General features: G+C 40.7%; 1 protein-coding gene and 1 non-coding gene across 2 annotated transcripts; both read left to right on the forward strand.

Annotated features, from left to right (window-relative positions):
- The first annotated feature begins 245 nt into the window (after window positions 1–245).
- Window positions 246–318, forward strand: trnar-ccg (transfer RNA arginine (anticodon CCG)). The gene has a single exon. It is a non-coding gene; the product is annotated as a tRNA-Arg (tRNA).
- Window positions 319–2,590: 2,272 nt separating this feature from the next.
- On the forward strand, window positions 2,591–10,421 carry LOC141381654 (uncharacterized). Its single transcript, XM_087248637.2, has 2 exons — window positions 2,591–4,878; window positions 4,928–10,421. Exon 2 carries the CDS (start codon window positions 5,981–5,983, stop codon window positions 7,760–7,762), a length of 1,782 nt encoding a protein of 593 aa, XP_087104763.1. The 5' UTR covers window positions 2,591–4,878; window positions 4,928–5,980; the 3' UTR covers window positions 7,763–10,421.
- The last annotated feature ends 2,757 nt before the right edge of the window (window positions 10,422–13,178 follow it).

Here is a 13,178-nt window from a genome sequence, read left to right on the forward strand (position 1 = left end):
GGAGATCTTGACTTCAAGTACCCCATGGCTCTTAACTAACGGTCTCATGTTAGGTGGATGATGATGAAATGCAAACAAGAAAATAGCTGCAGAAAGGTTGTGATTTCAAGTTAATGAGAGTGGCCTTGACTGGAATTTGAAACTCTCAAGACCAGTCGCACTATACGCTAGAACCATACCCCAGGACCGATGAGACAAGAATGTGAATGATAGCAGAAATAAAATGTTTGTACTATTAGTGACGTGGCCCAGTGGCCTAATGGATAAGGCATCAGCCTCCGGAGCTGGGGATTGTGGGTTCAAGTCTCACCTGGGTCGTTTTTGAAGGTCTCACTTCAACTTGGGAGCAATGGTTGTTGGATAAAATACAGTAGCTGTGAAAACCTTCTTGAGATGTGTTTGTGTGTCATTAACTTCCTTCATTGTCATCCATATTTCCTGTTATGACTAAAAGGGTACTCTGTGCTTACATATAAAGCTGGTGGGTTTTTCAAGATCCATACAAATCTAATAACCAAACCATTGCCACTGCTTTTTTTTGTCTGTATTGTACATGTTAGAATGATTTACAGTAGTTGAGAGTTCAATGTGGCTATTACCGCCGTGGCATATACCGCCGCCGCTTTAAATGGACAAGCACGAGTTTTTAATGTATGACCGCAGTCTGTGAATTTGCCGCCAGGGGGCACAAAGGGATGCTAACAGACAGAAATAGCCTATACAGCAGCTGTAAATATGCTACTGTTCTTATAAATAAAGATGAAACGATAAAACAAAGCATTATAATTCCTTCATTAATCATTAAACATTTGTTAACATGCTTTATTATCATTGTAAACTTGTTAAGTGCAATGAGGATTCATTTTGGAAAGTAGAATTGAAGAAATAAAAGACAACTAAAATATAAGCACAAACATTCATAACAAATAAGTAGGCCTAAATAAATAAATAAAGCAGTCTTTTAGCCTAAATATAAAAAGATGTTGTTTGCTATTTTGATAGGACTAGGACAGTCATTTAATAAGCTTTTTCATTTATATCTTCATTTACATTTTTACTTATGTTTTCGTTGTTGATTAAGCATAAAAAGAAATTGGCTTACCTCAAGCAGATCACTAAAAGTATAAAAAAAATAATTTTGCCGCAGGACATAAATGAAGTCCCGCAAGTTTATTTTTAATAATTTAGTTGTAGTTCAGTTCATTTTTTTTTTCGAAACGTCAATGTTCTCCTTTAAAGTATAATTGTTGTTTTGTTTTTTGTTTGTTTTTTTTACTTGTAGTAATGGCTCAGTATCTTAGGTATTTTAATTTCAATTTTTAGTCATCTTGCGTGTGAAATATAATTCGCGCATAACCGCGTAAAAAGAAGAAAAAGCTGTCAAAAGTCAGAGCCAATTCATCCAAATTAGCCATATTAAAATACAGCATGTATGTTAATACAGGCAGAGTGTAAACAAACTCAGGGTAAGGCTAAATTATGCACTTTCCTTTTAAGGCAAGATTTGCGGTGAACGAAGAAGAGGTTTTAACAACTACTTATTTACAAATATATGTCAATCATCGTGCTCATGAGTCGATATGTTGCCTTTTTATGTTCTGTCTTTTCATCTAGCAGCAATAATGACGACTGGAAAACTTTGTTTAGAACGAAAATGAACTGTTTACTGAAGTTTTTTTGTATACTGAAAACAGGAGCGAAACTCCGAACACACACACTCTCTCACACTGAGTCAGTTGCCAATGGCTACAGGCGCGCTTTCAGTAGCGCTAATCATCTGTAGGAACTCATCGGCCTTTTTCAGTGGTCAACACAAGTTGAATCTGAAATCTTGGGCATCTCCAATGGTCTCATTCATTGAACTAGCTTGAGGGCTTATACCATCAGGATAACAGAGCGCCAATTGATTTCGGGCTCCTCTGACTAGTACCTCTATGCAGATGTTCCGGTACCCTTCGGCTAACTAGCCAATGATTAATTAAATCAGTTAAATTAAAAACAATGGCCCTTACAGGATCTTCAGCGGAAACCATTTCACGAGACTTTTAATTGACTCCTGGTCATGTGCTCGCCTTGGGCACATCCTGCTAGATGCACAATTTCGTTGAGACAAAGAGATCTCTAGAAACATTTATGCATATGAATAAAAGCTAATGTCTTAATGTTAGAACTAAGGCAGATGTATCTTTGACTAATATGCCATAATATTCCTTATATGCTGTTTATTCCAATCAACTAGGTTAATCAATGTGTTGTTTTAACCCTTATAACAGAGTAAAATAATCTGTATGTGTCTGAAATGTATGATGTCTGGTATTGAACGAAAGCTAGTGACGTTTGCAATAGGTTGGTGTAAATGAAAAACTAGTAGTACAAACAGTATTCATCTTGTAACGTTTGATGTAAGATAGTTTCAATCTTGCAAGAGTTCTACCAAGTGAAATCTACATGCAGTCTGTTAATTATTGACCTTTCCTACGTCAGTACGGGGCGTGGCCCCGCCCTTCACGGCAACTGCTCATTGGCAGACAGTGCCATGGGGACGAACCAGACCAGGTCACTTAAAAAAGCCCTGCGACAAAGAAACTTTGCTTTTTGCATCAGCTAGCTTGCGCATGCTTTTGCTCTCTGCCCCCTTTCGCCTGCCCGGACACCTGCATCCTCTGAACTTCCTCTGTGTGTATGTGTGAATGTGTGTGTTTGTTTGTTGTTTGCTTATTACGTAGTTAGTTTCATTTATCGTAGTGTAGCTCAATAAATCTTTGTACTCATTTTGTAAGAACTGTGTTCTTGTTTATGTGCTTCTAAGTCATTGCCTCGAGCTGTAGATCTTGTTACCTTGCTAAAAGATCATCCAATACTGTGTTATGTTATTATCGTTGGCCACGTAAATAATATTAACAAGATTGGTAAGATACGATGTCTTCTATTTGCGGGACAAATGGTAGATAAAGTGTGAATCTTTTAATCTGATTCAATCAGACTCAATTGAGTCGAATCAATGATTCGAATCTTCAGGATCCGATTCATTGAAATGAGCTAATAAACCCCTGATCGATATTAAAACGTAGGTTGATCCCCTACATATTAATGGTGGAGAATGCGGGCACAGCACGATCTGACTTTTAAGCACAAAAACATTGTTTATCTTTTCTATTTTGTCCGGAAGAATAGATCAGAGACAGAGAAACAAAGTTGTTGTGTTACTGTATGATTTATTGTGGTACCCAGTGTGTTGAAACGCACGAATGCGCAACTCGAGTGCTTTTGAGAAAGCGAACTGCAGTAAATAGTTATTTGTCCACGAGACAAAAACGATACGTCGCTGTAAAGCGCACGGATTGAGAAACAATAAGCGTGTTCCTTATTCTTTCTCCTATGAGGCCTTCACAGTTGATTTAAAGGTGCGTGTCCCAGCTTTAAAGACTAACTGTGCATTTCTCCCTGGTCAAATTAAGCACAGAGTAGCTAACTGTCTTTTTGCCATTTAATTCACTAACAACAGAGTTAGTGAACTCAGCGCGCCGCGCTCAAGAGAGCGGCAGAGCGTATTCTCACGGGAGAACTTATCTTGATCAAGTAAAGTGTGCGTGATTGAATCCACGCGTGTCTTTGACTGTGAATAGTCCTGACACAGAGCGCTAGGATCCGCCGAGATCTTAATAGTGCTATATTATGTTGAGCAGTGTGAAATGCGCCGCTATTTCACGTGATGCATGTAAATTTGTGTGCATAACCGCATATTGGTTCATTCTGTGTACGTCGTCATAGTAACAGCCTCCCGAAAGTCCTGGAAGACTTTTCAGAGTACTCTCAAGTGCGCATGCGCAGTCCTCCGCGCTTGCATCGGCTGTAGACATTAGCACAAGGCTAAGCTAACTGAAGCTCACGCTGTTGCATTGAAGTGTGTAGTATGGCTATGCCATTATAGCATTAAAGGCTAGTGTAGTAGCGCTCTTCTTGTGGTCTTGAATGCAGTGTGTTAAGTTGAAGTGACAACCTAATTCACGCTAGCGAGATTTTGAATCTTGATTTCTCACTCTTTATAGGCTATTTGCCTTATTTCTCATTTTTCTCCCTTTCTTGGAAAAGGCTTTGACTAATGCAGATTTAGTAAACCCCATTGTACGCGATCTCATCGCTAGTTTAATCACAATTGTCAAATGCTTTTCCTGTTTAACCTGGCCTGTTTTATAAATTCAAATGCTCATAAGTTGTTGGTTTATTAGCAATGAATTATAGTTTATGACTATAACATAATGCTTTTGATTGCTCAATCAAATTAATGCTTAATGCTTAATTAATGATTAATGCTTTTCTCTTCTGAAACTTATTAACATTATAGGAACAACCATTTTCTATGACTGTTGATATTTGAGGTTGATTTATAAGCACAGTGTTTACGGATTAATTAAATTATAACATTTATTGTCCTAGGACTTTACAAACACAATCACTATTCTGAAATTTTAATTTCATTTAATAGTTCATTGATGCTTGGCTGCCCTATCTCAATAACAGTTATTGATTAATTTTAAATAAACACTTTTGATCAAATTTAATGACATCAGGAATACCACGCATTCCCTATCATCATTGATTTTGAAATTGATTTGTTCTCATAACTGATTTGCAGGAATGCTTGCTGATTAATTAAATCATAATTGTGTTTATGACTTTAATGACAACCTCACTGAGTGTTAGCCTTAACCAACATTATTACTATTTGAAAATTTTAATTTCATTAATAGTTAATTGGTGTTTGGTTTCCCTTTTCTATGACAATTATTGATTTATTTAATTATAGCAACTCTTAATCAAGGTTATTGATAAAAATCATATTTCTGAATCATTTCATGTCATTACTAATTTGAATTAGTTTTAAATTAATTTGCAATCAAGTTTTTTTTTTTAAATTATCCTTTAGGTATTAAATTACCTCACAGGACAGTGCTCCCCCTGGTGTTTGGTTGATGCAATGAGACAGTGTTGCCTGTAGGTGGCTACAACTGAACTCAAGTCATCGTTAAAGCTAGCATACCAGAGCAGTAGCCTTCGATTAGCCAAACCACGAAGGAAATATAGGATTTTCCTGTCTACTTAGGCTAATTAGTTATCTTGATAACACAATAAACCAACCCCTTTTGATGTATTGACTCAACAGTGCCACCACTTTGTCATCTTTGTAATTTGAAAACTTGCTTCACTTTCTATTGTTTCTTTTAATTGTCTTCTTCCGAGTTGACTACCGTTGCCCTTTTGAGATTGTACCTGTGTGAATCATGAAAGCAGAGAATGTTAGAAACATTTAACAGATGCTGTGAAACTTAAACATTTTATGTTAAAGTGATCTGACTCTCTCTTTACCCTTTCTCGCCATAGGACGCTACTCACTTAAGGACGAAACGAGTCAACCAGAAGACAGGTGTTTTCAAATTTGATTTTAGATCCACATCCAAAAGTGGTCTACTTGGTGTATGGTGTCAGTCCTAATGAGTAAGAAACCAATACTGTCATTGTTATTGTACTTTCTTTCACAGCGGAGGAAATTTAATAACAATCACAGTCCTGGTGTTTAGAGCTCCCCATCTCCAACTTCCAGCAGAGAAACATCCTTTCACCTCATGCTTGACAAAGCTAAAGGAATCGTTCTCACTAGGAACCTGGAAGCAGCCAATTATCACTCTTCTCCTTATCAGTCTTCTTCTGTTTCTCTGTTCTCTAGCTGTCCTAACTGTGTGTGTTTACTGACTGTCCCCAAAGAGACTACAAGTTAGATGCACGCCCCCTAGAGGATCACAGTCACAGAGAACAACACCCACTTGTTTATTCCACACTCAACAGTAGCTCACACCTGACATTACACCCTGACACTTTTTGTTTGCCATTTGTTTTTGTTTTCTTTTGTCCTTTTCTCTCTCTCTCCCCTCTAGGTCTGTGTCAGTGTCGGTTATAGGTCTTCCCCCTCACCGCCGCAAACATGGCTCGCCCTAAAGACCCTGTTGGCCACTGGAAGGACCTAGAAGCATGGCTAAGTGTTGCAACGGACAGCCTCCTCCCTAAGGCCGCCGAAACGCTACAGCATCTGACACAGGACCAGCTGGATGAGAACCTGAACAGCCTTATGAAGCAAGACCCGAGCAAAAGCTACAATCACAAAGACCTAGCCAAGATCACAGGTACTTTGAGTCACGTCCTCATCGCCACCCTTAAGCTGAGTGACAGGCATTCCGCCCAGCTCCAGCACAAGCTGACACATGTGCAGTCCCGCATCAACCAGCTAGAACTGGAGGCTCAGGAACGACCGGAACAGCCAGATGAGACTGATCAAGCTGCCAAAGAGGAGATTGATAAACTTCACGAGACTCCAGCCGCCACCACCCAAGAAATGGAGCAAGCCAAAGCCGAACATGCTGACGTCGCTAACAAGCTTGAGTATGTCGAACAGCTACTGGAAGAAGTAAATGCTGACTCTAAAGACAAGGACAGCAGAATCAAAGCCCTCGAAACTCACCTGAGTGAAGCTAGACATGAGGTCAGACGACTAACGCAGCAGCTGGACTACATCAAAGAAGAGTCCAACAGCATTAAAGATGAACTCAAGCATGCATATGAACTGACACACAATGAGAAAGCTGAGGGGTCACTGCCAAAACCCTCACCATCTCCTTCTGTTCCAGACAGCCACGTATCACCCTGTGGCCTGGACCTCAAAGACCTTGACAAGCTAGTCAAGAACCTGGGCAAGTTCACGCCGAATTTGCCAGGTAGCCAAGATGTTCACGCCTATCTGCAGGACATTGACTTTCACCTGGAAATGCGACCCAATGTCACTGACAAAGATAGACTGTATTTGCTCCGAGCAACCTCCAGCCCTGAAGTGCGCAGCTTCCTGGACCGTCAGCCGGCTCACACAAAGACTGACTACCTCCTGCTCCGAGAAGCCCTCATCAGAGAGTTTGATGACATTGAGTCTGAACAAGGACTTGTAGCTGCCCTGGAGACGAAACAAAGTCGCCATGAGTCTTCTCAAGCCTACTACAGCAGACTCAGACGAGCCTACTTCGGCACCCGCAATGAACCTGAGATGGAAGAGGACCTGAACTTCAAAATCCTCTTCCTGAGAAACCTCCATCCTGGGGTAAGCCACCATCTTGGGGTTCTTGCATGCCCCCACACCATGAACACTCAGCAAATACGAGATTTGGCACATAAAGCATACGTCAAACAAAAGACGGCTTCAGAGAAGAGTGCCAAAATCCCTGCTGTTTATGACTTCAACACTCAAAGTCAAGATCTGGCCCTTGAGGGTGCCCAAGGCCCAGACAATGCTAGACTACCTCACAGTGAGTGGAATGTGTCGTCTTACAACAGACAACGAGACTGTCATGCTGATACCAGACCCAAACAGTGGAACCGTCGCTGGAAAGGACTGTCTGGACGACAACACTCACCTGAACGTCACCGGGAGAGACCGTGGAACAGGTCTACCTCATTTGTAAACCAAAGGGGGACAAGCTCGTGGGAATCAAGTGGTACTTCCAAGGTAAAGCAACATCACCTTGATACAACCAGCCCAAGAGGTCAACGAAAGAACTCACAAAGATTCCACGCTGATCGAGCTCCAACTGAATCCCCACAAGGGACAACATCACCATGTTTTGACCCTCAAGAACTGATGAAAATGATCCTGAAAGAGTTCTTCCAACGAAGGGAAGCGGATCGGAAGTGGGAAAGGAAAGGAAAACCTGATTCTGCCTGACAAGCAACGACCTCACTAAACAGCACCTCTTCACCTCACTTACAGAGAACTGTAAGCACCATAACTTCAAAGACTCAATAGACTGTACCTGAACACCAGAGTTAGACGCTAACTCAACACCTGATGCCTCAGGTCACCACTGCATCACACAAACACTTGTGGATGAAACCCTTCCAATTCCTAAGAGTGCTGTCTTGATCGTTTGCCACGCAGCTGAACTCAGAATCAATCCAAATCCTACCTGTGCCATGCCAACTCCAGTCCCTCAACTCCAAGTGACCAGAAAGGGGGAGGAACCAACCTGCTGACACAGACCCACTATCCTAAACTCTTATTTTAACGCTAAACTGTTTTTGTCATTTGTGCCATTTTAGGAAGACACCTAGCCCTAGCTATGTTTCCTAAACCCAATACATGCACTCTCCCCTCCACTGCACTACTAGGACTAATCTCTAGTAGAGAGGAGCTATTACATATGTGACATTTGTTTGTCTTAACCTCACTCAATGTCCTTATGTCTCAGTGTTCTTTTCTTTCTCTTTCTCTCTGTCTTTTAATTGATTTCTCTTTCCTCATCAGGAAACCCCCACAGATGATGTTTAAGTCCAGAGCTCAGAATTAGGATTGACTCCTTTCACCAAGCCTCACGGATCAATGCCTTAAAGGTGTGATCGCTGTATTGGTAATTTAACGTTGTAGCACCTGTCTGACGACACGTTTTAGGCGAAAACTCAAAAGATTAGTTTTCCACATTTCTTCATCTTCAATCCAGAACCGAAAAAGGGATTGAGGGTAAAGAATAAAATTTATTGGTTCGACTCTCGTCAAAATAGCATTGTAGGGTATACGTTTACTTTGACACTTGCCCTCTTCCTCCACGAGCGAGTAAAGGCCATCCAAAAGTTGTTCAAATGTGCACGCCCCACATCTCGCGCATGCTTAGATGCGATAACGCTGACCAAAAATTGAATTCTTTACTGATTGAGATAATGCCTATACAACTTCGTTGAACCTTCAATACCTCGGTTAGTCTTAAAAGCCTAAATTCTGATCATACTAAACTATGCTCTTCTACACCTTGAGCATTGCTAACCCGAGCATTCCAAAGTGCCTAAACCCTGCACCAAGATTCAGTTAGTGATGATGTTGTTTGTGTCTTGTGTTTGCCTGTTCTCTCTGCTTCTGCCTGTTTGTTCCAGTGCCTGCCAATGTTCACACCGGGAACATCACCAGTCAAAGGGGGAGATGAAGGAACTCATCGGCATATTGCAGTGGTCAACACAAGTTGAATCTGAAATCTTGGGCATCTCCAATGGTCTCATTCATTGAACTAGCTTGAGGGCTTATACCATCAGGATAACAGAGCGCCAATTGATTTCGGGCTCCTCTGACCAGTACTTCTATGCAGATGTTCTGGCACCCTTCGGCTAACTAGCCAATGATTAATTAAATCAGTTAAATTAAAAAACAATGGCCCTTACAGGATCTTCAGCGGAAACCATTTCACGAGACTTTTAATTGACTCCTGGTGATGTGCTCGCCTTGGGCACATCCTGCTAGATGCACAATTTCGTAGAGACAAAGAGATCTCTAGAAACATTAATGCATATGAATGAAAGACAATCTCTTAAAATGTTAGAACTAAGGCAGATGTATCTTTGAATAATATGCCATAATGTTCCTCATATGCTGTTTATTCCAATCAACTAGGTTAATCAATGTGTTGTTTTAACCCTTATAACAGAGTAAAATAATCTGTATGTGTCTGAAATGTATGATGTCTGGTATTGAACGAAAGCTAGTGACATTTGCAATACGTTGGTGTAAATGAAAAACTAGTAGTACAAACAGTATTCATCTTGTAACGTTTGATGTAAGATAGTTTCAATCTTGCAAGAGTTCTACCACGTGAAATCTACATGCAGTCTGTTAATTAATGACCTTTCCTATGTCAGTACGGGGCGTGGCCCTGCCCTTCATGGCAACTGCTCATTGGCAGACAGTGCCATGGGGACGAACCAGACCAGGTCACTTAAAAACGCCCTGCAACAAAGAAACTTTGCTTTTTGCATCAGCTAGCTTGCGCATGCTTTTGCTCTCTGCCCCCTTTCGCCTGCCCGGACACCGCGCCGCCACGCGATTGGGTCACTACGAACTTCCACGCAAACCTCTTAAGTTTCGGGACTCCCGAAGCTGCATGAACTTCCGCAAACCGACTCTCAGCAGTCCGTCACCTCGGTAACCCAGGACAACAGCCATTCACGAGCGCGTGAATCCCAAAGACGTCATCGAAGCGAGAAACCACCCAATCAGGAGCACCGTGTTTCCCCAAGGCCAGCCGGCGAGGGAGATTCGACTTCAGCAAAAAGGGCGCAAGTAACACAAACTAATGTTGTCTCTTGCTGATCTTGTGCAGATTGATCTTAAGCAGTTAAAGATAAGCCATATCTCTGCTTTTGTGGTTTCTCAGGTGTTATTCTAAGATCTTGCAAGAAGTATTAGAATTAATTTGGGACGTTGTCAACTCATTTTGCATCCTCTGAACTTCCTCTGTGTGTATGTGTGAATGTGTGTGTGTGTTTGTTTGTTGTTTGCTTATTACGTAGTTAGTTTCATTTATCGTAGTGTAGCTCAATAAATCTTTGTACTCATTTTGTAAGAACTGTGTTCTTGTTTATGTGCTTCTAAGTCATTGCCTCGAGCTGTAGATCTTGTTACCTTGCTAAAAGTTAACCCAATACTGTGTTATGTTATGATCGTTGGCCACGTAAATAATATAAACAAGATTGGTAAGATACGATGTCTTCTATTTGCGGGACAAATGGTAGATAAAGTGTGAATCTTTTGATCTGATTCAATCTAACTCATTTGAGTCAAATCAATGATTCGAATCTTCAGGATCCGATTCATTGAAATGAGCTAATTAATCCCTGATCGATATTAAAACGTAGGTTGATCCCCTACAGGAAGATCTGCAGGAACAAACAGGTTGATTTTCATTCTCAAACACCAACCAACCAAAATGGTCTTGTTTGAAGTATGTCAAAAATCGTGGATGCCCCCAATTTTAAATATGCTGAATGAAATGGACACTTAGATAATTAAGTATTATAAAACATTGTACAGTATTCTAAACTATATGATGTTGCTGTGGGACGACGTGAGGCAAAACAAACAAACTATGGTGGAACAATAACGTTTAGCATTGTACTGACTACAACTGGCCAACAAACTAGTCTAAAAAAGACTTTTGCTGATTTAGATATGGATTACAGTATGCAAAAATTGTTAACCCTGGGTCATTCTAACGCTGGATAAACAGAATCCTGGGTTATCTGTAATCATGTTCCACACTGCTCATGTTATACCTGGGGTTAAAATATAATCCTGGATGTTCATTAACAGATGTTTCACATTCACAAACCCAGGGTTAACATTATTATTTGTATATTTACATTGTCACTGTCCCTGATTGGACAAACAGCAGGAAACCTTTTTAGATGGCATTTCTGCATCTTGTCGGGTATATAAAATGTCGCCACGTAAGTCTTCAGCTAAGCCTCAGGACATGCACAAAGGCAAGAAAACAAAGACAAAAGTACAAATGAATGAAAATAAGTAACTAAGTATGTCATCTTGCCATCTCCTCATTACTCCGGTTTACAGCAAACGTGGCTTTAGGCATTTGCATAAGTTTTATACAATAATGCAAACTCACTAATATAAGCTTAAATTATGTGCACTTGCTACGAACATGCAGGATTTGTCTCAATCGGGTTTTCCAAGTAGGTTATAAATGTTCAAATCGAGTGGTAGAAAAATAAATCACCTGATGAATGTAGTTCATAAAGATCATTAGCTTAATTGGGATTGATGCCAAGATACTCACTAAGCTGCTGGCCAGGAGACTCGAGATAGTTCTCCCCCACCTTATAAACCCAGACCAGACAGGCTTAATACAGAACATTTCTCTATTACAAATATAATGCTGCGTTCACACCAGACGCGAAACGCGCGTCAAGCGCGAGTGATATACATGTTAAGTCAATGCAAACGCGCGAATAGACATCCTGCGGCGCAAATAACGCAAATTGCACGATTGGCGCGGGGCAAATTAAGCGTTTTGCGCGTTTGAATCTCTCGAGTTCGAAAATCTGAACTTCAGCGAACATTTGCGCTGCGTTAACCAATCTGAAGCTTGCTCTTGTGGGGGCGTGATTGTGACGTAGAACCTGTTGTCGGTGTTCCGAGGGAAATCCTCCAGCCTTCACCAACAACAGTTCATCAAACTCGGCTTGGCTTTGTCAGAAGTACCGCTGAAAACCTCTATCATCCAGGTTAAGTTTCTGGAGGAGTTTATGAGCTCACAGGGCTGGATGCACCTCTGAAAGAATGTAGTGGACTCAGACACGACCCTAAACGTATCAACGCTGTTTTTCAGTCTTCATAAAGCACATAAACACTGTTATTTTCTTCATAAAATCCATGTTAGCCATTTAGCTATGAAGCTAGAGTCTTCGGGCAGAAGCTCTGCCCATCAAGCGAATCCGCGTCGGTTCTGAAGTGAATTTGACACGCGAAAGAAGCGGGGTTTGGCGCGCAAATGAAGCGAGTAAACTCAAACGTTTATGCGGCTATTTATGCGCAAATAGCGCGATTTATCCACGCGTTCCGCATCTGGTGTGAACAGCAAAAGAAGACTTATGAATGTTATACAGTACACCAATCAACACAACTATAAAGCAATTTCTGTATCTTCAGGGACAGAGAAAGCTTTTGATAGGGTTGAGTGGAGTTACCTGTTTGAAACTCTGCATAGTTTTAGTATAAAGGGTGAATTTTTAAAAGAGATTCAAACCATCTATCACTCCCCCATGTCTTGCATTATTACTAATGGTCTACGATCAGAACCTATTCCACTTGCTAGGGGCACCAGACAGGGCTGCCCACTGAGCCCTCTTTTGTTTGCATTGGCACTAGCAGAAGCTATCAAACAGAATAAAAATATAAAGGGTATATCAATGAAGAGTTGTGAACACAAAATTGCACTTTATGCAGATGATATTCTGCTGTTTTTATCGTCACCTGAACACTATCATTTTTGAAGATTTTAGTTTAACTTCTGGCTACAAAATTAACTTTAATAAATCAGAAGCATTGCCATTAGGTAATTTCGATGCTGAATCTATAGTAAATATTTCTTTTAAATGGTCAAAATCTGGATTTGTTAATCTCGGAATTAAAGTGTCAACTGACTTAAATCAACTATGGAAACTCAATTATGCCCCAATTGTTCAAATGGTCAAAAAAGACTTAAACCGCTGGCAAGCCCTTCCCCTTTCACTCTTTGGTAGAATAAGCTTAATAAAGATGAATATTCTCCCCCGAATGTTATACCCTCTTCAATTGACACCCT

The sequence above is a fragment of the Danio rerio genome, chromosome 4 (genome assembly GCF_052040795.2).
Source record: "Danio rerio strain M-AB ecotype USA chromosome 4, GRCz13ab, whole genome shotgun sequence".
Classification (NCBI taxonomy): domain Eukaryota; kingdom Metazoa; phylum Chordata; class Actinopteri; order Cypriniformes; family Danionidae; genus Danio; species Danio rerio.